This window comes from Musca vetustissima, unplaced genomic scaffold, assembly GCF_032173495.1.
Source record: "Musca vetustissima isolate MV318-11 ecotype Yass unplaced genomic scaffold, APGP_CSIRO_Mvet_v1 utg25509, whole genome shotgun sequence".
Taxonomy (NCBI): Eukaryota; Metazoa; Arthropoda; class Insecta; order Diptera; family Muscidae; genus Musca; species Musca vetustissima.
In genome coordinates this window covers 173,539-199,805 of record NW_026885149.1, presented here as the reverse complement: position 1 = coordinate 199,805, position 26,267 = coordinate 173,539, and the positions used below count along the sequence as shown (strand labels likewise).

The 26,267-nt window shown below is 32.3% G+C and overlaps 2 protein-coding genes across 2 annotated transcripts; both read right to left on the bottom strand.

The window, feature by feature from the left end:
- Positions 1 to 179: 179 nt before the first annotated feature.
- On the bottom strand, positions 180 to 2,527 carry LOC133332254 (monocarboxylate transporter 9). Its single transcript, XM_061540639.1, has 5 exons — positions 2,413 to 2,527; positions 1,342 to 2,355; positions 1,135 to 1,279; positions 472 to 592; positions 180 to 396 (listed from the first exon to the last, which is right to left on the bottom strand). Exons 1-5 carry the CDS (start codon positions 2,488 to 2,490, stop codon positions 180 to 182), a joined length of 1,575 nt encoding a protein of 524 aa, XP_061396623.1. The 5' UTR covers positions 2,491 to 2,527.
- Positions 2,528 to 4,561: 2,034 nt separating this feature from the next.
- Positions 4,562 to 24,794, bottom strand: LOC133332273 (uncharacterized). Its single transcript, XM_061540674.1, has 4 exons — positions 24,664 to 24,794; positions 5,071 to 6,424; positions 4,801 to 4,992; positions 4,562 to 4,743 (listed from the first exon to the last, which is right to left on the bottom strand). Exons 1-4 carry the CDS (start codon positions 24,745 to 24,747, stop codon positions 4,562 to 4,564), a joined length of 1,812 nt encoding a protein of 603 aa, XP_061396658.1. The 5' UTR covers positions 24,748 to 24,794.
- Between the last annotated feature and the right edge of the window lie 1,473 nt (positions 24,795 to 26,267).

Here is a 26,267-nt window from a genome sequence, read left to right as displayed (position 1 = left end):
TTGCATTTTTATCGTGCACCGTACTCTTTTTTAAATACACATCAAAATCGACACAACTACCACAACCGTGATAAGAGAGCATATAAATATTTAATCCGAATCGTAGAAGACGTATGAAATTTATAAAATCCAATCAATTAGTTTCATTTAGTAACATTTATTTTAATTTAAATGATCGTTTAGCTACAATTGGTTTGTATCTTTCCCCTCCTACGGAATTTTAAAAATACAATCTCAATTATCCAGGGAAATGCACATAGTCCCATAAAGAAGTTCAGACAATGAAACGTCAGAATGTAATCCTTCGTCATATCTCGCAAGTAACCAACAAATGGTCCAATAGCGAACATAACATTTCCTTGCATAAACATGAATAGACCATATCCCGTTGCAAATCTGTAAGAAATTACATATGTTTAATACATTAGTAGCAACGGGAACACAGTTACAGTTAAGTTTTTTCCTGTTTACCTTTCTTTAGGAAGATACTCTGCAAATATCAACGGCAGTGGAACATGGATCCATGTTCGTAGGAATCCCATAACCGCTGTAATAATGGCCATTCCTTTGAAGTCGTATACGTTGAGGAAAACTATGGAAATATAAAAGTTAAATATTACAAAAAAAAAAAAAAAAAAAAAAAATGGAATAGTTTATGATTTTATTTTCGTGGTAGATCTCTACAAACATCATTACTCATTGGCTACATTTTGTTTTTTAAGTTTCATGGAATTCTAAAACTATAATTATATTTGTTATTTAGGTGATTACATTTTACGATCGCTATTTGCTTGCACCTATGAAGATAAAAAGCGGGTAAATGAGGTAGTCTTAGCAACACACAATTAGATCATGGAGATTGTGATGTTTTGATGCACGTATGTGGTAAAGAGATTAAAAACAAAAATATTTACCGTCGGATCTACTATGGACAAGCAATTACATTCGGTAGATGCTTTTCTGGGGTAGTGACGTTTTCAATTGTGTAATAAGAATGATTACTAAATTATTAAAATGTGTTCATTGTTGCATATTATCAATAGACTGCCTTTAAAATGATATGGGTGAAAAGTTGTGTTGTTGATTTCTAAGATATTGCTAAATTTTCGGAATTTGAACCTCAGTATCACTTACCAAAACGTGACAATACTGTAAAGAATGATCCAGCCAAATATATATACCTGGATGGGACTTGTATGAAAACGGCTAGGAAGGCAAGAAATATTCTTGAACCTAAATCTGCTGCTGCTCCGATTGCTATAATACTTGCTGTATCGGGCTAAAAAATTAAACACATTTATTTAACTCGGTATTTGTATCGGGAAATTAATTTTTGCATACCTTATTAAAACCCAGTTCGAACATGTACAATGGCTGGAGGGTGAAAAAAGCTATATCCGAATATAATGCAAATGATATACCCATAACAATGTTAACATAAATGGGCTTTTTCAATAGGGTCAAATCCAAAAAATCTACTACAATTTGCCACATTGACTTCCGCGTTTGGCTTTTGTCTACAGTAGTGTGCGTTTTGGCAGATACAACAGTGGATGCTCGTCGGGATCCTATAACGTTCAGCATTTCAGGCGATGCGTCGCTGACAACCATCGCACCAGACCAATTACCTAAACTGGCAATGCTGGAACAACGGCTCGATATTTTTTCCATCATTTGAATCGATAATTTTCTGGGACCTATGCTTGATGTTGAAACAGATAAATGGTTCCTGCCTTGGCCTACTTCGATGGAGGCCTTTCCAATTTCAGAACATTTTTCAGGTTGTTGACTGTTTTGGTCCAGAGGTTGCATTTCTTCATCGGCACAAGGTACTTCTCGCATATGCCATTCTACAGGTTGCATCAAGAGCATTCCTAAAATAGCATGCGAGTTGATGGCAGCTAGTACCATTAGACAACCTCGGAAGCCGTACCATTCCAGAAATTTCTGCATCAAAACGGGGTAAAACATTGAACCCAATCCAATCAATGATTGTGAGAAACTCATCCACATTATACGTTTTTTGACAAAGTAGTTATTGAATGTTGTATATGACGTGGGCACAATGAGACCAAAACCAATTCCTTGTATCAAACTGAAGGCAAAAATTAATCCGATAGTTGATGTGACAAAAATTTGTATCAGTGAACCAGCAAAATACAGAATGCCACCACATAGGCCCACATTTCTTACTCCAAAACGATTGAATAGAGACCCTGAAAAGAGTCCGGCAAAGCTGAATGAAAAGAAAAAGGCGCTTGTTATAAATCCAATGGCACTCGTTTCGGCTCCAATGCTTTTGAGAAAATCTCCAAATACCAGCCCAAATGAGGGCAGTGCCGCCAGCCCGCTGACCTATATGCAAATGTCGGTAAAACAAAATTCTATAAAAGTTTTATGCAAAGTACATACGAAAGGCATTGCCATGCCAATGCAGACAAGTATGCCCCAACCGCCATCAGGTGCCTCCAGACGTGTTCCCGATTTCATTTTAGTTCCTTGCTAACAGCATCAACGTTTAACTACAAATGATTAGAGGAATCATTTATCTGCTTGGACAAGCTCTAATAACTGTCATTTGTGGTGGGAGTTTTTACCATAATCTATGTAGACTGTAAAGAGGGTGGCAATAGATAACAATGATAAGACTGAACGGTATACATCACCTTTATAACGAGTTATAAACAAGACCACTAAGAGACAAGTTAATATAACGTCTTTATGTAAATAAGGGGCCTTGCCTCCTCTAAGATATCTAATGAACCGTGGTTTAGTTGACGAATTTATCAACTGCTATGACGTGACAGTCACTGATGTGTGAACATTTTTTCGTTAATATTTGGTAGATGAATTACTTATTTCTTGCCAGTATTTCATAAAAATTATGTTTTATTTAACGGTTAACAATTTCAGACATTTATCAACGGGTTTTCTTGGAGACTGTTTATGTTTGCGTGACAAATAATAACTACACAGAGGGTTCTATTAAAACGATTTCCAATGTCTCATGTAATTTTGAGTATATATATTTATGTTTCATAATGATAAACATATAATAACCATCATACCTTTGACCATGTAAAAAAGAAAAACACAAATAAATACTTTGGTTATGTCGTTTTTTAATTGTCAATTTTAACTTTTCTTATAATAATGTTTTTTAACATGGTTTGCACACATTTTAATATGATACAGACGTACATACATACATATATATATATAAGACACATACATTGCGTTCTGCCTATTGAATTTCGAATTAGTTAAGTAAGGCATAAATTAGAAAATACAGACAAACTTAAATGAAACATTACTTGTAATATAAGTACTGGCAATATTTTATCTCAATGAACTAATAACTAAATACATGAACATCACTATATATGTACATGTGTTTGTTGGGTTTCGTATTAGTAAGTAATTTTATAGTTTGTAAAAACTATGTTAATGTAAGTACTCTATTCGTAAAAATAAGTTTAAATAGGCTTCGCTTTATTACATTATATAGAGTTATCAAAAATATGTGGGTATATTGGTCCTTGCCAATGGCTTGTAGTGGTTATTTTCCTCGATTTGATATTTATTAAAATTACATTAAACGATTTTAGAATGGAACTATAACATTTTAATAGAACTGGTACTATGACCGAAATATTTTGCCACGGTTACTGCAATGAAAAGTACAAATAAAATAATATCATATTCTAGAATTACATATTGATGATGTGTCCACTAAACAGTTATCTAAAATCGGTTAAACTAAAAAGTTATCAGGAATGTTTAGCTAATTCATAGTAATAAATTGAACAGAAATTGTTAGTTAACTATCGATAATTTACGCAAATTGCTGACAATTTCTATGCGGCACACTTCCTTGGATCATTTTTTGTTAATAAAATGTTTTTGTATTGTTGAAATTCAAATTAAGTCAAACAGCCATTAATATCATATCAAAATAAACTTATGTCCTATATATAGTGTAGCTTTTGTTTTTAATACACATGTTCGCCGCCGATAAATCAGATGTTAGGCTCGTTTTATGTTTATAGAATGTTTTAAAGTGAGAGTTAAATTTTTTTATTCACTTACAAGTATTTATTATATTTTGAACTATCACATACAAGCTAAAATATTAATCTTATTATTAATGTGTAAATTTTAGTCATTCATTTATTACAAAAAATACTGTAACAAACTGTTAATAATATATTGTTAACAACATTTTTATAAATAAACGAGTAGGTTCAGGGCACTATTTACACATTCGTGTGTAAACCTCGAAATATTTCGTTTCTTAATTCTGAAAATATCCACATGGAAATAGTACTACTTCATTTCAAATTCGGTAATTTGACTTTGAAATGTTATTTGTGAATGAGATGATCGTGCCTTTTCGTAATATTTACTCCTTATATGAGAATGAACGTGGAGAATTTTAGGTTGTATATTGTGTGTTAAGGCTTAGCACACACACACACAAAATTACAAATTTGTCTAATGCTACAACTAATAATAATTTTGAAATAAATAGGACTCTCATTACTGGACCAGTATATTTATACTATTGTTTGTTGTCTGTGGTTGGAGCATCGGTGACATCGCCGTTCGCCCCATTTTGAACCTTCCTGCGACGTGAGTAATCTATAATGTATTCTATGCCCCAGGCAATACCACATAGGAAAATGCAAACACTTTGTGCATGAATGCAAATAGGATAGCTTTGAGTAACATCACGAATGAGACCTACAAATGGAAATCGTTAGAATTGATTCTGAATATTCCAGTCAATGGAATGCTTACCTATCAAGGGACCAAAGCATATAACAAAAACAGCTTTGCCCACCAAATGCCAACCAAAAGCTGACGGCAGTTTCTCCAGGGAACAGTACTCAGAAACCGTTAGCGTAAAATTACTGAGTGCTGATCCTCTAAAGAAACCGCATATCGACAGCCATATCATCAGCTGGGTCCAGTCTGTCTGTTCGGCCATGACTGCAAATGGAAAAGGAAACAAAACATTTAGTTATTTTCTCACATATTGCATCAGGCAAAAATGGTTTCTATACTTACTTGACCGGGTGATGGCAACAAATATAATGGACACAAGGAATACGGTACGTTTTTTAATGTTAGTGCGATCAAAGATTGGTGGCAAAACAATACGGGCAGCAATATCTGTAATGGCGGTAATGGAAAGGCAAAAGGCCACATCCTTTTTGTCATAGCCCAAATCGGCGAAGAAGAAGGGTGTCACCATTTTAAAGTTCATTTCCGCCACGTAGAAAATCGAAAGGCCAAACAGGATGTTGAGAAACATTTTGTCTTTGAGCAAATCTACATCCATGAGATCAGCAAATCGAACCCAAAATCCTGGCTTTTTCTCGTTCTGTGCCGCATTATCAGCAGCCTTTTCCATTTCGGTGGGTTTCATTTTGATAAAGGAGTCGCGATGGCCACTCATAATGGTTCCCGTTGCAGTGCTGACCCGCTTCAGCTCGCGATCATTCTGTTCGAATTCGTCATCACCCACATTCATATGGACTTGTAGGATTGATCCGGTGAAGTCCATATATGATAAGTTAGATGTTACAGATTGTTTGCGGTGCCTCAGTTGCATGCTCACATCGTGATTGGACATGTATGCACTTTCGGCCGATTGGACACCGGCCAAGGACATAATTCGTGGGAAGGTAGGTCGTTTGGGTAAACCCATGCGTGAACCATTCATTGTATTCATAGCTATTTCCGAATAATTTTTACGCATCGAATTTTGTAGTTGGTTATGTTTGTGGAAGAGCAGCGTATTCATTTCGGGCAGAGCATCTTCTTCTGTTCCATCCTCTTGAATGACTTTGAATTCTGGTATGGGAGCAATGGCCATCATTTCCTCGTCAACCTTTTCCTCCTTCATATGCCATTTAGCCGGCTGTAACAGAACTGAACCGACAGTGGCGTTTAAAGCAATGCCAGCCAGTAAGAGGACAGCTCCTCTAAATCCGAAAGCCTCGAGTAGAATTCGCACCAGCTGAGGCATGATTAACATGCCCATTGCAGTGCCAGCCATAGATAGACCCACCGCTTGGCCTCGTTTATGTTTAAAGTAGTGATTGAGGGCTACAAAAGCAGCTGAAGTGGCCAAACCCACACCAATGCCATTGAGGACGCCATATGTGCTAATAATATGGGCCATGCTGGATGCAGGGCTTGTACATGCCAAACCCAAAGCACAAAGTATTGACCCGGCTATGGCGACCTTGCGATATGAAAACTCCTTCAGCAAAGGTCCCACAAATAGGCCTGAAAAGTTCATGCACACATCCAGAGTACTGATAATGACAGCTGCTCCAGTGGTTCCTACATCGAGATCACGTAATAAATCTCCAAAAAGTAATCCAAATGAAGGCTCTATGGATCGTGTGGCCAACTGCAAAAAAGAGAAAAAACTTTTATTAAAAATAATTCTTATCAAAGAAATAAATGTACCCCCAGCAAATTTGTATTGCAAAATGTGTCATAAAATATTCACGAACAATTCGATTAGCAATAAAAAGAGCATTTTCAGCAAAACTAGAAAATAAAAAAAAAACATATTTTTATAGCTTTAACGATTTATGATTGATTTGGATAACTTTGATTATTTGAGCAAACCTATAACCGCAATGATGATAAAACATATCACTAAACGCGTTTTATGAGAGTAAAAATATTGATTGAAAAATATGTGAACATTTCAAAGATAAGGCATTGCCATTTGAAAACAAAAGTGATATTATCTTTGAACTGTAGATACTAGCAGACTAATGTAAACTTTGTTTATTTTAATTTAATTGTCATTTCTTTATTTTAATTATAAGATCGATCTATTTCTTCACAGTGTTAAATTCATGCATAGCCCCCGAAAGTATGCAGTAAAAATAGGCTTCTGAATCACAATACATATATGAGATTGAATTGAATTCCTATCACACATTTCGTTAGATTTGAAAAATGTGCAAGTATCATTTCAAAATTGCATATATTTATTGCAGCTTGCCAATAATGAATATACGTTTTCTCTTATCCTATTTAATTACTACACATTTAAATGAACTCATTTAGTGGCACTGTCCTTTTGAGAGAATAGTTTTAAAAATATATTCCAATTTTTTAAATTCGTTAACAGATATATAGATTTTGAAGACAATATATGACAGAAAAATATTCTGGCCATATCTAGGTTACCATAACCCTGAACATTGGTCTAATTTACTACCGATTGATGCCAGTTTTCGAGCACTCTAATGTATTTTCTAATGTATTTTCTCTAATGTATTTCTATAACTATGGACAATCAATATGGCTAAGTTTTCAGTTACTTATCTCAATCGCTCACTTTGTGACACTATGTCATCGACCGATGACGTCACAACGTCCATTCTTTCACCAAACTTAGAAACTCTTGTTGTGATTGCGTAGAAATGCTTTGACAAAAAAAACATACATACATATGTATGTTTGGGTTTACACAAATCAACCAGACATTAGTAAACACTTCACTTCCCAAACACAGTGTGAACATTTTTTGGACAATTCTTATCATGAATTCGTTGACAAGTAGATTCCTACATACTAACAAATTTCTGTAGATGATGTTTGTATGTACGAGTGCTTGCAGATAGAATATTCACAATCAAAATGGCAAAAAGTGCTCAGGCACTGTAAACAACTTTCGACTGGCCTTAATTTATAATCGTGTCATAAATTTTGACGAACACACCCATTGCGCAATGAAAGGTTAATATTCACCAATCGATGGTCGTGACAAAACGAATGACAATTTCAATAATTTCGTTTGCTTCTGGGAGAATAGACCGTTTTTCTTTGATATGACTGGCCAGCCAAGTGATTGATCAATTATTTTTTTGGAGAAGTAGAATTTGTTGTCCATTTCCTCAATAAGTTGGTAGCCATTATCTGTATCTCTATCTGTTGTGATTGATTGCAATGAATGCAATATAGACCTGCTTGGTGGAGTCATGTTATCGAGAATCTACGAATTTGTATAATCGATGCATAATAATATTTGTATTAAAATGTGAAGATTTCCTTGCAAGAAAACAATAGAATTTAAAAAAATTGGAATTAAGGATGAACTGTGATACTATAAATCAGTTGAATATTGAAAATATGTGTAAATTTTTTAATAAACAATATTGAGCTTGAGAAAAGATATACAAATACTGACGTCTACGGTATGCCGTTTTCGCATATTTAGTAACAATTGTCAGCAAAGTCCAGCAAATGAGTGCGAAGTGAGAGAGTCCTATATTGAGAACATACCGGAATTTTACTAGGTAGATTTGGGCTAGTAAGAAATAAACAGTGTATTATTCTTAAAATTTATTATTTTAAAAATATTCTTCTAAAAGAACTTTTAAGGGTTATAATATGAATCTTTGGATATAGCCAAAAATGTAGGATATAGATGAACTTCAGGTAATGTGGACTATCATTTTCTGATATTGCAGGTGTGACATCGGTAAAAAATAAAAGCAAACAGTTTCAATAACATATCAGATATGTAGTCTAAACATATTCCAGATCAATTATTATTTATCGCCGGTTTAACGTGACAATAACTCCACTTTTTCTAGAAATTAAGATTTTCATATAAACATGTTCAATAATAAAAATACATCGATTTAATAAAAATCTAAAAGTAAAGAGGCTAAGTCTAATTTATCCCAGTCTCTGGCTTTTTTGTCTCTCCTGTAAAATTGTAAAATACGAACTTAGTCCCTTTAAATGTAATGCCAACTATATATGTATTTTTCTATAAAAGAATCTCAAAACGACGAAATAAATGTCTTAGAATGTAGTGTGGACCAGATGTGCGGTAATGTAGGCCATTAAGTAAAAAAAAAAAACTGGTTGGGTGTTGCTTTCTATATATTTAAATGTTTTTATAGTGGTCCACATTAGCAGACTTTGAGTTTTTTAATTGTTTGTCTTATAAAAAGCCAAACGTATATTTTTGTTGTAAAAAATAATGATCCTGTTAAAAACGTTATATTTGTGAAAACCAAGAGTTCAACTCTTGAGGTAAAAAATGTTCAAATCAGAAATTTACAAGCAGAACATAACATTGTTGTTATTTTCAAAAATATGCAGGTGGTCAACATTAGACGCATAGTCCACATTACCTGAAATTACTCTATATATTATCGACGTGAAATTATGAATTTCGAAAAAATGAATCAAAAGTGAATTGTCACATTGTGTGCATAAGTAGCATGTGTCAATTGTTCTACCCTTCATAGTTGATGTAGATTATATGTCAGACAGGGTTTGTTGTCTGTCTCATCGTATTTAAAGTTTACATGCAATGTTTACAATTTATTTTTTTCTTTCATTATACAGAAGTGTGTATATCAATATATCATGTTCTAAACAAAAATAATCGGAACAACAATTAAGCGGAAAAATATTTAAACGTTTATGAAATAACAAGTGACAGCAAATGTGACAAAAAAAGCAAACCGTTAACAACAAAAGCCAATAAACAAATTCAATCATCGAATGTGGCAGTTCGCTGTTGCCAAGCAACACTTATTAATCAAATCTGTAGTTCGTTCTATATAAAGATACAACTAGTATTTATTGTCGTCGATGCGGTTTAGTTTATATTGTACTACAACAACAACTTCTACCGACGTACATTATTGTTATTGACAAACAATTTCCATTAAATGTTTTCTTTACAATAGCACCAATGAATTGTAGTTGTTATGAAGATAAGATTTTTCAAAACGTTTCAAAATGGGATAAGCCATTAGCTTAGGATTAATTCAATTTGTGTTGTTTTCGATGTAGATCCACGGTCGATGTTGAAACATTTGACAAATCTAAGTTCTGGTTTTCCTTTGAGCTTTGCATTTGAATGGCTACTCTGAATTTCAAATCGGAATTACAATATAAACCAAAAAAGACATTTATTTGTCTAATAAACATTTTTATTTCAATTATTTTCCTTGTTGAAAATCAATGATATTATAAATTATTATATGAACCGCCTTTATTGATATAATTAAAACGAAAGGGAAATCATAACATCTGCCCATTATGGTTTGATTGGCCAGAAGAAGAAGAACAAAAACAAACCTTCTTAAAGTTATCGCCATCTAATTGAAGCAATTGCATGAAAACAACATTTTATAGGTGTTAATTGAAGGTTTGATTATCGCAATCTCATCGTGTGATGGCGGGATGTTTGTTGTGTGCAATCACTTAAATGGCCGAATAAATTAGTTTCCATTAGGACGAATAAATATGCCAAAATTTTACCTTTGCACGGATTTGGTTGTTATGTGCGAATACGTGCTTTCTCGTGTTTTGAATTAACAGTGAAACCTGAATAATACACACGTGCGTATAGGATAATAATAAGTGTGTTTGTTGTTTGCGTTGTTTTCAGTAAATACTAATTTTTCGCTCTAATTATAGCAATAATAAAACTTTTTGTAAACATTATTTGGCAAACGAACAAATCTGAAATCTAGGAGCTATATAATGCCCATCGAACCAGGTACGCAGGTAGTGGAGGTACTAGAAGGTGTGAACCGATAAGTCTCATCTTCTAACAATATACTGGCTTGGTAAAATATTAGGTTGTACAAAGTTCAGGATTAAATCGGATAGTCCATTCGCGTAATATTACAAAATAAATTTGAAGCAAATTACACAATTTTTTGTGGGAGGTACCAAAAGCAGTGGACCGAATTTTATTTAAGTTTGGAAGAAATTTATATGATACGGATTTGAAACGGTCCGAAGAAACATTTTGCGTTGCAAATATATATACCCTAAAGATGATCGTATAAAAACATGGCCGATCAACGGTAAAAAATAAAAACAACTTGTTTTCACAACATAGTTGATTTGTTGGCTAAATATATTCCAGGTCAAACATTATATGTATATATTTGTCTATAAAAATGTTATTGCATTATATTTCAAAAAACTCTAAACTTGGCGGGTAATGTGGACCAGTATGTGTGGGTAATGAGGATCAGTAAGTTAAAGGTAGGTTGTGGATTGGTTGTGATAAATTTCAATTTATTGTACTCTTGTGTAACAATGAATGCAAAAATATATGGGTTCATGTTTTGGAATAGAATTTAAGGGTACCGCCCCATTTGCGGTATTTTGAAGGCCCTTGCTTCATTATCCAACCGCAGCACCTGAAATTTCGCATATCGACTTTTCAGAGGATAGAATATTTCCTTGCATATTAAATGCGCCCATGTTTGGAACTCTTCCTCATGAAAATGTCCCAATTTTTATAGTGGTCCACATTACCCGACATTGAATATTTTTATTTAAAAAAAATTATCGGCTTCAAAAATGAATAAAAATTAAAAATCAGCTATTGTAATTACAGCTAAACGTATATTTTTATTAAAGAAAACAAGAAACACCACATAACTTCTATATATTCGAGAAAAACCAAGTGTTCGACTATTTTGCAAAAATGTTCGACTATTGTGCTAAAAATGCTCAAATCACACTTTTACAATCAGAGCTACATTTTTTATTACTACATTTTCAAAATTGCAATTATTTATTAAAAATCAAGTTTGATATTTGTTTTCATTATGGGGGTGATCCACATTAGACGCATAGTCCACATTACTCGAAGTTACTCTACATTTTTGAATTTTTGCATAATGCCAATTTTTTGATATATAACATAAATTTATATATGGAATAAAACTTTAGAATGCCCTCACCCATTTGTGCAAAATTTATGAAAAGTGTTTAAATAACCGCTGAGTTCAACGATGTTCCGAAATACATTTACTGCTGGTCACCTATTGTCTGGAAATGAAAAACCACAAATTGATGGACATAATTCAAATCAGACACATCGTTCTTTTAAGCCCATCATCAAAAAACGTATAATTTTTGAGCAGATATTCGCATTATTACGAAACTGATGTCATATGAAAGCGTAAATAGTTTATATTACTATGACCAGCAAAAAATTCTTGTAATAAAACTATTAGCGAGGGAAATGAAATTTGCAAAAATGGTTCTAGGAAATTCTAAGGTTTTATTCTATATTGGCAATACAAATATAATACATATGATATAAGAAAAAAAATGTTGAGGTATCAGAACGGACATTTGTGAATCGACTACAAGTTGTTTAAAACGGATTTGGTCCCAAGAAACGTGGTGAGGCACATTTTTGCCGTTGCAAAGTTTATATGTACTCGTTAGCCGTAAGGCAACTGGTATAAAAATGGAAGCCTGTTCCCAAATTCTTTCCAATAACATTTAATATAAGTAAAAAATATGCTAATTTTAACATAAGACTAACATGTGTAGAAATAACAAACAGTTCATTGTCGATTTATTTTAATTTGCTTATTTGCAGGTGTGTGTGTGTGTGTTTGTATGTACCGACATCCAAATATGAAAAATATACAAAACAAGTTTTGAATTATAAACAATATTTACTACACGATTTTCACACGATTCACATATATATGTTGATAAGTATATAAGTAGCATAGAAATGCGTGTTGATGACAGTGGAGTCAATACAAAAAAGTAATAGTATAACGATTAACCCAGTCAAGAAATCAATCTGTACACCATTATGTATTCAAATTGTATGAATACAACCTTCGATTTTTATAGAATAAATGCTTAAAGAATAATTAAATGTCCAATAAGAATCTATGCCACCAATTTAGGTAGGATATGAACAATCCTACTGCAATAATACTGTGCACGAAAAAATGGGTATGTGGGTCCACATTATTTCAAATGTTAGAATCACACACAACGAAATACATCTGATTTACATTATGAATACTAATAGCCCACTGTGGCGACGACATATGCCGTTATTCTAGTGGAAAATTATATTGTAAACAAATCGAATGTTGTAAAATTTATTTAGTGCTAATTTGGAAATTAATATTATTTTCTTTCGTTACAAAGTGGAGAGAGGCCGACACTGAAGCGTCAACAACAGACACCAAGAGAAATGACAAACACATACAAAGCCCTAGCCTAATTGAATTTATTTGAATGATTAACACATTATAAACAGAATACCCATGCTAAGCGGAGATATCTAGCAACTCAAAATAAATATCTACTGTTGCTAATTAAGTGGGCGAATATATAATATGTAAATCGAAAAAAAATTAATATATTTTGCACAAATAAGAAATAAATAAATAAAAAATAACACGATGAACATAATTATAACGTAAGTGGCAAAATTCACAAAATATATTTAAAAATGAATACTAGTAGTTCTGATTGATTGATTGAGTAGTTTGTGTTAATTTATTAAAATGATGGGACAGTTGGAGACTTGCAATGCTGATTATGATCCGCATTGGATATATTATAATATATTGGATATAATATTATAATAAATTATAACATTTTTTCCAAACCTACGTCAAGGAAGTTGAAAACAATCTGATCTAATTTTTTGACATCCCACAAATATTGAACAAACCTATAATAAACACCACTTTAGAAAATTTCCACTTTTTATAATATTGTAAATATTATTAAATTTAATAGAGCACCAACATAAATAAACCATAACACTGTTTTATGTTTTGAATTAAAAAACGAAAAAAAAAATAAATAAATAAATCACTTCATCAAATTATTATTATTATGATATCACTATCAAAAATTCAAATAGATAAACACACATACATATTTGCGATAATAAATCATTGATATTTTCATTTTTTCTTTATTTTGACAAATATACCGCCGGCGTGTGCTATCTGAAATTACGTATGGATATAATTTTCTAGCAAAATCCATTCCAATAAAGGAATTTTAAAATTAATTTTATTAGCCTATCAATTAGACGACTTCCTTCATTTTACCCACAACAAAATAATAAAGTGAAGTTATGAGTAAATATAAAAAAGCACTGCGAGTGTTGTATATACGGGTGGAACGGAAATAGCCAAACAAAATAAACAATCAAAAACCAAACAAAAAAATCTGGGTTCTCTTTGCAATATCCATTGGGGCTGCATAAAATCATCAACAATGTTACTCATGTATAAGCTGTAATTGAAATGTCAATTTATTGAGTTACACCCTATTAACCAGGCGTTGCTGTTATGTGAATATATACATTGTTTGTTCCCAGAATGGGAAAGTTACGATTATTTTTAATTAATTTCGATTAAAATGCGCTCATTTATAATGGAACATTTGTATCCATTTGAATGGTGACTGTCACTCTGTTGTCCATAGTGTCAATTGGATTCAGTTATGAGACGCGTGATCATCAATGAATTATGAATAATACGACTAGAAGTTTCCAATTAACATCAAGAAAAATCGATATGTATTATTACTGACAATTAGACATGACAGTGCCTTTTCTGGGATGAAATCATTATATTTTATAATCGAATCAAATCACTTACAAAAGTGATGATTATAAAGCAGAAATGAACATATCGTAAAAATACAATAAACAAGTGAATGTTTTGTGATTAATTATAATTCGTGTCGTTATGTTCTTACTGTGTAATCTACCATTATTGGAATATAGATTCGTATACATATGTATACACATACATCTGTACAACAATATTGCCCGATATCTGCAGTGTGCAGATAACATAGTCTCGTGACTTCAATTGCAACATCCAACCAAAGAGTTGTTGAACTCGAGCTGTACTCGTATGCATTCAATACGATAAAGGAAACAATGGAAATATAAATAATTTACACCCAAGATATGTTTGTGTCCATACTCAAGCCGCTACGATATGGGGAATACAATACCGATGGCCGAATTGAGAACATACGAAGCGAGCACTTCCTCTTGAATGTTGAGCTTCTAATCATTACCCCGCCAAAACAATTCAATCGTTGCTAAATAAACACTTACGAATCTCAATGCAACAATCGCTACTCCATCTCTTATCTGGTGGAGATTGCGAGCGCCAATGAGAGAAGCAGCACATGGAAGTATTTCTCATGCACGTATTGCATGATCCCCATATTTGGTAAACAATTTGTTATTGAACAGTCTATTAATCAATATTGTGTGTTTTTTTCTTTCTTTAATTTATTTTTGATGATTTCAAAAGATTACTATAGAATTCCGAATTTTATATTTGGAATTCCATTTGGGTATGAAATATGAGTAGACAAATATTATGCATTTATTACCGGGAGACAATTGAATACAAATATACTCGTATGTATGTTGAGAATGAATTACAGATTGACCTCGATTAAATTGATGTAGACTTTTGAAAGCGAAAGTTTTTATGATTGTAAATAACAAAACAATATAACAGTTATAATTTTCAAAATAAAAAAATGGGGAATAAAAAATGATCTATGATTGACTAACAACTTGAAATTGTACTGTATCTCCCTCACTGAAAGGGGTGTGGCAACGTCAAAATTTAACTATGACAGTTACAATAATTATGTATATAGGAAAATTGGAAACTCAGAGGATTAAATATCCTGTATATAAATCCATCATTTTTGATCCATTTCATTTTTGAATTATTCTATTGAATAAAATAATTGGATCAAGGCGTATTTAACCCTTTGTGGCCCAATGTTGCCCACAGGCAACAAAATGTTTTAGAGCTAATATTTAATATACTGCTAGTAGATATATATTCTTTGGATTGCATACGTCAAGGCCTGATTATGGACGACATATATCATAAGAAAAATCTAAAAAATTCAAATTTTTGGTAAAGTTATGAGCTTTTTAATATGGAGAAGAGGGCAAAAATGTGTACAGTACTAATTTGTGTATACAGTCCAAATTATTTAAATCGCTTATTTGAAATATACGAACTCTGCCGTCAGAATTATTTTTGATTCTTGTAAAACAGAATATAGAGAATAATTTAAAATGATTTTTTCGTCGATTTTGCATTTGGTTTTCTTGATATTAGGCTTTTATTTTTAGAAAAAAAATTACTGTATCTCCCGAATGCAAGGATGTAGCAATGTCAAAATTTGTCCATATCCTATCTAGGATAGTTGCATTAAATCTGTGAACAGAAAATTGTTCTATGATTACGGAAAAAAATTCGGGGCTCAAAGGGTTAATAAGGTGTAAGTGACAATCATATGGTTTGAAACTTTTTCCTATTCTGTTTGTAAAGTAAATTGTCAAAAACATTTTCAATAACATTTCGATTTCAAAAATGGTCTTTAAATTTAGGCTTTTTAATAATAAAAATTCAAGAAAACTACATTCATATAAGCCGACAGAAAGGAAACCTAGGATTAAATCAGTTATAACCCCGTTCACCGATTGGTCCACATATTTTATGTTATGTGTGGAAATCTGTCCATAAATCCCAGCTACTAATAAAATCGAGGAGTTTATGTTAGCCTATATTGGAATCGGCCCTTGGTGCTTGTCACAATCCTCGGCGGAGGTTAAATACGCATATGGAAAGATTTTATACGGTCAACACAATTTCCATGATTTAGTCTTTGGCCGGGGATTTATGTTCTTAAATTTTCTTTAAGAAGGCAAGATTTGAAGCCACTCCATAGAAAAAATAGATTGTAATTCACAATATAAACAACATCAAAAAGGGCCATGGGCTGCATGTGGGAAACTTAAAATTAATCGCGACCAGGTCTTAAACTTTATTTTTCTCTGACCTAAAACCGCTAATAACCCAAGAATACACAAATTTATTAATTATTCCTCAAAGAATAGTTCTTGACAAAAATAAATTAATAATTGTTTTTGTTTATTTTTGTCAAAAACTTATTGTCAGCATGACAATTTAATTTCTATAACAACAATGTTGTTTTTGTAAAATATTTGTTGTTGTATCTGATGCATACACCTTATTAAATACACCTTGAATTGGATCATATTTTGAGGAGGAATATTACTATATTTTCCGAAAAAATATCCGTAACAATTTATTAAATGTTATTATTGCAGTTTAATCCTTAGATATTAGAGGACAATTGCATATTGGATTTTACACCGTACAAAAATTTCAAATTTTATGTTATTTAGTATATTTTGTTATTAACTTGAATGTACAGTTGTTTTGCCAATAGTAATAGATCGACAACGAATTGTCCATATGCATGCATCTAAGTAGTCTTTGTTGTTAGCTATCGGCATACATAGAATGCCAATAAAAACAAATCGAAATACGAGGTAATACTTTGCTCTGAAAATCCATTCACGTGATATTTTTGCAATCGTTTATCTCTTGCCGTGTCGATAGCATGGGGGCGGAGGCAAAAAAAAAAGTGAACAATTAAAAATAAAAAACCAAACGAAACGAAAACAAAATAATAATAATAGAAACGGAAAAACAAAACAAAACTGATAAGAAACCGAGATGTGCAAATATTTCGGTTTCGTAATAATGTTCAATTAGAAATTATCTGAATTCAATGGAAACGGTAATGTCTGAACAAATCTCGGAGCCAAAGCAAACTAACAAACAATACACTCGACGAAATAAGTCAGTATATTTGTGGTGTTATTCTAACACTGTTATCGCTTCTTTTAAACTAGTTGACCTAGGTTCAATGTCGACCTATGACGGGGCTAATTTATAATTACCTTTCACGTGCCCAGGATTACAAGAACAAATTCAATTTTAATTTTTTAGTGTTTTCTACCTGATAACAAAGTCCATATTCAAACAAAGCAAAAAAGAAAACAAATTAAGATTTGAGAATTGGAAAAACGTATAAAACCAAAAACAGATTGTGTTCGTGTAAAACCATTCCCCTGCTCTGAACATTATCAAAATATACGTTTATTAGTTTTTAATTACTCGAGGATTTGTTGGTAAATTTTGGTTATTTTTGCCAGTCATAAAATTTAAGACAAACACTTATAGAATGCCTAATCTGTAACCAGGGAGATGATAACGAAGTTGAGGACATTTATTGGAATTAATAATAATATAAAATTGTTTTCTTTCCAAGCTTTTTATTGCCTTTCTTATAAGATTGATTATAACACAAACTGTGAAATTCAAATAAAATAATTATAGTGTTGAATTCCGGGCCCCTACAACTCCCTTTAAACAATTTGCCCATAATATGTCGATTCTACTGAAATAGGAATAGGAATTTGTTTTATTATTTTTTTTGTTGCCAAAAATGAGGACGATGTGGTTTTACGTAGTTTTTTAAAAAACAATAATTTTTTTGAAACACGTTCTTTGGGATTGATTATATTTTGTTATGTTCATAACACATTCTTTATTATGTTTGCTAATATATGCAATCTACTTTCAAATTAAGATTCATAATATTCACAATCCATTTTTTTAATATAACTAGCTGACCCGGCAAACGTTGTCTTGCCTTATGCCATGTTCTGACGGGCAATCGAACAACGTAGTTCGCTCTCGTTGTTAACCCGTTCATACAACACTATTCTTAATTCATGTTATCAGAGTTTTTTATTTCAAACTTTTTGTTTCCTTTTACACCAAATTTTTCATGAATCACATATGGATAGAAAAATTAATTCTCTTTCTCCTGATATAGTAGTTCTATTTACTTTTAATTCATGTTTTCCATTTTTTCTGAAAATATTGTTATTTTCGTGCATTTTTATATTTTCTAAATTCAAATGTCACATATAAAAATTTGGAGAATTTTCTGTTTGAGTGTCCCCAAATTTGTTTCTTGTTTTGTACGCTAATTAGCCCACATTGCATTATGTAGATAACAAAATTTATATATATAAAAACTAAAGTTTTTCAATATTACTAAAAAAGTTTGAAAATTTTAAAATATTTTCAAGCTGTCAAAATTAATTTATTTTCGTCTCAGCAGTAGAGAGTTTTTGAACAACGACCATACACGTAATATATATATATATATATATATATGTGAAGGAGAGATATTGCCTAAAACAATAAATAAAGTTTGGTAAAAATCGGTGCAGTAGTTTTTGAGTTTAGCGATCATACACGTAATTTATATATATATATATATATATATATGTGAAGGAGAGATATTGCCTAAAACAATAACTATTTTTTGGGCAATTTTGTTTTGGACATTCAAATGGAGAACATATATTTACATGCACTTTTCCATGAGGGTAGCTTGGCATGATGCATGCGTGCCAACACTCGAAAAGTAGCTACCATAGGTGAGGAAACAACAAGAAATATTGACATAAATTAGATTATCGAGGCATTTATTTTCTGACCGCTGTTGGTTGGTTGGTCGTCGGTTGCTTGGTTATGTTGCTAAGTTAAATATTAGCAAAGTGGTTTCGCCTTGATCCACATGGTCTCATGAAATTGACATAAAAAAACGCAGAAGGCAGGAAAAAATGAATCCAGCCAATGTTAGGTTGGATGATAAGAAATGGCTGTATAATAATAAACAGATAGACAAAAGCGTAAATAAATAAATATATGAGTGTCTGATATACACGTGCATTCAATAAACACACTCGTATATTTGTCTGGCAACAATGCTACCTACAATAGACAATTTTTGAGAGACACAGTGGGAGAATTGTAAGCAATTAAAAGGGCAAGGTGGACATAGCAAGTTTTCATCAGTTCATATAATGCGTCAACTATCCAAAATGGGATATCAGAAACTATAATAATATTTCAAAACCGTTGCAACTATACATAGCTGCCCTCGTAAAGACTTAAAATTCACTACTGCAATTATTGGTAAAAATTATTGTCATTTATGTATGTGTACCGAAATATACCGCCAACAACATTTCTATATTTTTTATTCGAGTCTCAGATGACTAAAAAAGTTAGCAGACACAAAGAAAGCAGCCAACCATGCCTGGTGTCCACATTTAGTTATTTCAATGCAAAAAAAAAAAAACGGAACAACAACCATAAAATGATTTACTTGGGATGCAGCAGTTGGCTGACGGCCTGTCATGAATGCCAGCAGACTGACTCGTCATTCGCCGCTATTACTAAATTTTGGCAATACATTGAAGATCTGCTGTACCCAAAATTTTAATACCGCTGTATTTTCTCGTGGGGTTGGTCGTTCTGTTAAAATCCAAATTTTATTCGCTGTACGACGCAATAAATGTTAGAAGATTTTTTTTAGGTTGTCGTCGTCGCTTTTTTCATTTGATTTTAGTTATTTCAATGTCAGCATTTACTTAAGTGAATTTTGAACATAAGAATATAACGAAAAAGAGAGAACAGAAAGAAATGAAAAATAAGAAATGGTGTGTGCAATTACACAATGCAACACTGAATTGTATGTCTATACATATTCATTCATAGATTTTTATATATATTTTTAATAAGTCCTTGTCCTTGTTTATATTCCAATTAAAACTGGACGCTAAAACTAGAAATTCGTCCACACAAGAGGGTTGAAAAAAAAATATCTTAAAATTGGCCAAAGGTACGATGTTTTAGACAGTCGTCTTTGTTTCCATTATGCATTTTTTGACAAAGCTGTTTTGTTTTCAAAATTTCGTAATATTAGTTTCTGGAATGTAAATATGTTATCTGTCTTATTAAATGTAACTCAAACTAAAGAAATTGACATATAACAGTTCTAATAAAAAATCTTTGAATTAGAAGTTGCCAGGTCTGCAAATCTGAGCAATGTTGTAGTATCAATAGAATACTCTATGTAACCATACATATTAGTAGTCTGCATAATTTTGTTCTTACGTGTAGATTTACTTTCAAATAAATTTACTGAAGTGCCGCAATGAATATCAATTCTGAGAACATACAAACAAGTTCAGTGTCCCAAAAACAACATATGGAATTTGCCAATAAATATTCCCCATTAAAAATGCACCATTCCGAATACACTTTCTTGTAATTGTAGTCAAAAACAAAAAAATAAATAAAATTTGCAATAATTTAATTTTATTAAACCAAATAATCTGTTTGATTATATCTATTATAAATATCATGACAAGTAATTGATCGTGTTTGTCATGTTATTTATCTACAGTTCAGAGCTCTCAAAAACATTGAATTTGTTTCGTTTTATTTTCATTCTTTAAGAAAGATAAACAAAACAGTTCTACAAATATTAATACGGCTCTGGCAAATACCATGCTATCAACATTTGTATCGCAAGTAGCCAGAGGTAGGTACTTCAGTTAATTGACATTGAACGTACAATCAGCGACAATTTTAAGATTCAAGACGTCGATTTCGAACCAAATACGTGTTTGTTTTTCTGATAAACCCAACGATTTAGAACAAATAACGAAAAGAAAACAAACTAGAATAATCGACCTAAATTTAATGCAAACAGAATGAATGAATAAGAAGTTTGTTTGCAAAATTCTGCTGGAAAGCATCAAGGGCATTAACCACTGAAATAACTGTTCGCTTTCCGCGCAAATTTTGCTAAATAAAAATGGTATACAATTTAAAATTCATACTTTTTTATTTAATTGTATTTTTTATTTGTTTTCAGACATTTAAATTTTGGACTTCTGCATACCAGACTGTTATTGATTTACCATTAAAAGACCGGTTTAAATCTTAGAATCTCACGTTTTTCAAATGTGCTTATGGGATATTGTCAAACATTGATGATGAAATCATTTAAATCGGTAAAAAAACGTGTTGTGGTAAATACGAACATTTTTTATTATTATTACACTGTGCGACACGAAAATTTTTCAGGGGTTCTAATGTACCAATTCTGTTTAGTTGGAGTCCCTGGACCACGAAAATACCTTTAGTAAATATAGAGAAAAACGTGGTTTCATGGATTTTCCATTTGAAACTTGAATAACTTATTTACTTTATAACGGATTTATATAACTCTTTTTTTCTTTCGAAGAGTACAATTTTTCCTTTCAAACAATATATATATTTGGTAAATCGGTTGAGGATTGACTGAGTTACAGCGGTTGAAATGTGAAAAAATACGCATAAAATGACAAAATTTATTTTTCTTCGGACTGTACGATGAAATTATGATATCAAGCCATATAAGTTTTATTATATTGCGGGGAAGAAAATTAAATTAGCTTTCGAAAATGATAAAAATCAAAAAAATCGGTTAAAAAATGGATGACTTATACACATTTTTGTATTGATTCTATGCATATTCTCAAAGGAAATATGTGTCTTTATCGTCTCCTGTTAGAAACCGTTATGTTTGCAACAGGCAAAAGGAAACGAGATAGACCCATAGTTCCTTTAGAGAATATGCATATAATCAATACAAAAATGTGTATAAGTCATCCATTTTTAACCGATTTTTTTTGATTTTTATCATTTTCGAAAGCTAATTTAATTTTCTTCCCCGCAATATAATAAAACTTATATGGCTTGATATCACAATTTCATCGTACAGTCCGAAGAAAAATAAATTTTGTCATTTTATGCGTATTTTTTCACATTTCAACCGCTGTAACTCAGTCAAGCGCTGTAATTCAGCCAATCCTCAACCGATTTACCAAATATATATCTTGTTTGAAAGGAAAATTTGTACTCTTCGAAAGAAAAAAAGAATAATATAAATCCGTTATAAAGTAAATAAGTTATTCAAGTTTCAAATGGAAAATCCATGAAACCACGTTTTTCTCTATATTTACCGTTATAAAATTAATTTTCGAAGTGACCCAGAAAAAACAAAGGTATTTTCGTGATCCAGGGACTCCAACTAAACAGAATTGGTACAATAGAACCCCTGAAATTTTTTTTTGTTATTTTGTAGCACAGTGTTATTATTAAATAATGGAATATTAAAACACCAACTGAAATAGGAATAAATTAATAAAATGTTTCCAAATTGAAAAAAAAAAATAGATAGGTATCGCCAACGTCATTAAATTCAGAAACTTTTCCATAGTGTAATTACTTGTTCGAGGGAGCTTTTGAAATATTAAGATCAATTTTGTGTTCATATTATATATAAATATACATAAACACATATACACTGGTGGCCAAAGCTAAAACAACTGAAATTGAAAAACTGAAAATAAACATATAGTGAAAGTTTTTTTTTTAGAAATGACTCCCACAACCTTCCAAATCAAACGGTACATTTTCTTCAGCGAAGGGAACCATAGCGTTTTCCAACACATTTGTATAAACAATCCGAACCTTTACCTTTAAATCTTGTAAATATATCGAACTCCATAGTATGAAGAACAATCCAATACCACCATTGCCCTTCTACAAGCTTCCCAGTACCCTTGCAATACTGTGGCTTGATCCTTTCAATTTTTGAGTTTCTCACGGCAATTTTTTCCTCTCAGAGTTTTTAATATTTAATTTTAGCATAATATTTCCCCACCGAGTCGAATATGAGCTTTTGCGAGAGGCAATACGCCTTTCGATTATTTTCAGGAATAAAAGGACTTTCTTGATAGCTTTCGGGCATGTAGGCCTGCTACCATAGCTTGTCTACGCTCTGTTCTTGAGGTTATATCCATCGATTTTTCAAGAGCTCAATTGAATTATCCTGCAACGTATAAATGAGCGACTAACGTTTAGTTAATAGGCCTTAACCCTTTGATTACCATGTATGTGCACAATTAAAACATAGACGCACTCTGAAAATTATTTTTAGGATCTTTTCTACAAAACACTTTTGTAATTATTTTCCAAATACTACAAATTTATTTGTCATTAGCATTCATTTTTTGAAATTTCCAACAGTGTCTATTAGAATTTCTTACAACATTTAAGTAGGTAGAAGAACTCTCTCGCTTAGCAATTAGTGAATAGGGACTAATAAATCGATGCACATTGCAGAAAGACTCGATGGTGAATTGTCCTTGAAAGAATTCGTATGAAAGTGTAAATATAAATATGTGTATTGTTACCTACGTCGTCAAAACAAAACAAAAATAAAAAAATCGTAAGCAATCCATTGTTTCACTTTTGATTTCCTGTTAACATTTGAGTTAAAACAACAATGTGCTGCAGACCCACGGACAGACATTCTTTTCTGCATGTTTCATCAATTTGCGTGTGCATCCTCTATATGGAGCATCCACGATCTCTTGGATATTTAATTGCACATTCCATTTCAAAAAACGGATAAATCTATGAAACCAAAAACAGCCATAAATAAAACACATCTTTTGCAGAATATATGTATGTATATCACACCAATTCTGAATTGGATTACTCCCAAAATTCTATGAACATGCGATATGCTGGAGGAAATGTTTACTGGGTGGTTCTGGCTATTGTATGACGGATACAAATGTTTTGTTTCATTTGTGTTCTTTTTTCATCATTGTTCCTCATACAAAGAAGACACGAAAGAACAAACTGAAATGAATTTGGATAAATGAACAAAGCAAAACACAGAATGGAATTTTTCCATTTGATTTTTGAAATCACGTTTCACGAGCGTGATCATCATAACTGCTTCAAGAGAAATGACACCCTTTCCCAATTACAGACTGGAAGAAGAAATCCCTTGTGCTGCCATCACCCAGGAGCGACAGGTAACATGGTAAGCAACATTGTTGTTGTTGCTGACGATGGTGATTGCAACAATAACTAGGTGAGAAAGAACCGGTAGCAGACATACATAAATGACAGAAAAAAAACGCAGACAAAGCGATTTGCTGTTCTTTGTTCTCGCTTCGTTTCAGACAGAAAGAGAGGGGGAGAGAGATAGACGTGGATTACTTACATTGACCAAACTTACGCCAAAACAGGCTACCCATCCCCAGCCGCCATCGGGGGCTACCTTCTTAGTTGTCGATTGTGGCTTCATTATTAGACAATGATTGTAGTTGTTCTTCTTGTTCTTGTTCGTGTTGTTGTTTTTGTTATGTTGTACTACTACTATTAACGATTAATTCACAGCCGCACTCACGCACTTGAACTGATATTAGAAGTGTTTTGAAAAAAATAAATGAATATATCGACTTTTGTTCTCTGTCGATTGGTTCTTTTGTTTCAGTTGTCGTTCTATTGCCGTTTACACAATTTCACTTGGTATACACATTATTTTCATTTCGATTTGATTCCAATGTTTTTGTTGCGTTTCATTTATTTACATTTTCATCGGATTTGTTTGGATTTGTTAACAATTAGACGGCGGGGGGAATTACTGGCGGTGTTCCGGTATTGATTGATGTCGGTTGTACAACGATCGGATTTCTTGTTGACTTTGGTTTTTATTTTTTATTTATTTTTTTTTTCTTTGTGATTTCGGGTGTTGAGACGTGTGTCACTTCAGTGTCTACTTCCGTAAGGCATATTTGGCCATTACTGGCTTTGTGACTCCAACACTTTAAATTAATACAGCGATCGATGACGTCAGAATTCAATTTTCTTAAAAAAAAACAACTAACACAGCTAATTTCTTTATGACAATTTAAAATGAATATTTTTTGCAGCCATATTTGGTTTATGGAATATTTTTATATTTTTTTTTTTTCGTTAATTTATCACTTATTATTTTTATTTGGAAAAATACTTGTTCTCGTTTTTTTAGTTTTACTTGTTCTTCTTTACATCAAAATTTGTTATTTCAGTTCTTCAAAATTCGCTTACAACCCGTTTCGTGTGCCAGTGTGAAATTGTGCGCGATGGTCACGGTTCCAAACAAGACTGCAGAGCAGAGTGAGTTCAGCAAACCAGGCAAACAACCAGCTGATATGATGGCGATCCGCACGTTCACACTTCTTTACATTCGATTAAGTCGGAACGGCAGCAGCAGCAGCAAGGGGCTATGAGAACACAACGAAGAGACAGCCATTCAGGCAGGCAATCGTCCAAAAGTAAACAGAAGAGAGCGCGAGAGTAACTTCTTTTTTTCCCGCTGCTAGGAAAAGCCAAATTCAGCCAGGTCGACAGGCAAATAAATATTTGTATTGGGATACACTTTCGCACAAGTAAATTTTCAGTAGCACCAACAGCCAACAACAAATCAATGTCAATGATTCTTCGTCTTCCTCGTAAGCGTGTGAGTGTGTGTGGGTCTTGTTTTTTTTTGCTAAAATAGCCAACAGCTGACTGACTTCCAGAACGGGTTTTGTTTTTCTTGTTGCTGCTGTTGTGTTTGTACTTGTTTGTAGGAGGCACCTTAATTTTGTACTTTGGTTATAACATTTGGTCACTTGGGGTAGATTGTGATGAAAGGACTGCAGTATCCAGACCTTTCCTTATACTGTTCACTTTTGCCTAATTTCTAAAATAAATCTATTGTGTCCGTTGTTGTTGTTGCTTTAATTAAATAATTCGTGCAAAAATATAAAAGGAACGAACAGCGACCAGTATTGAAACACA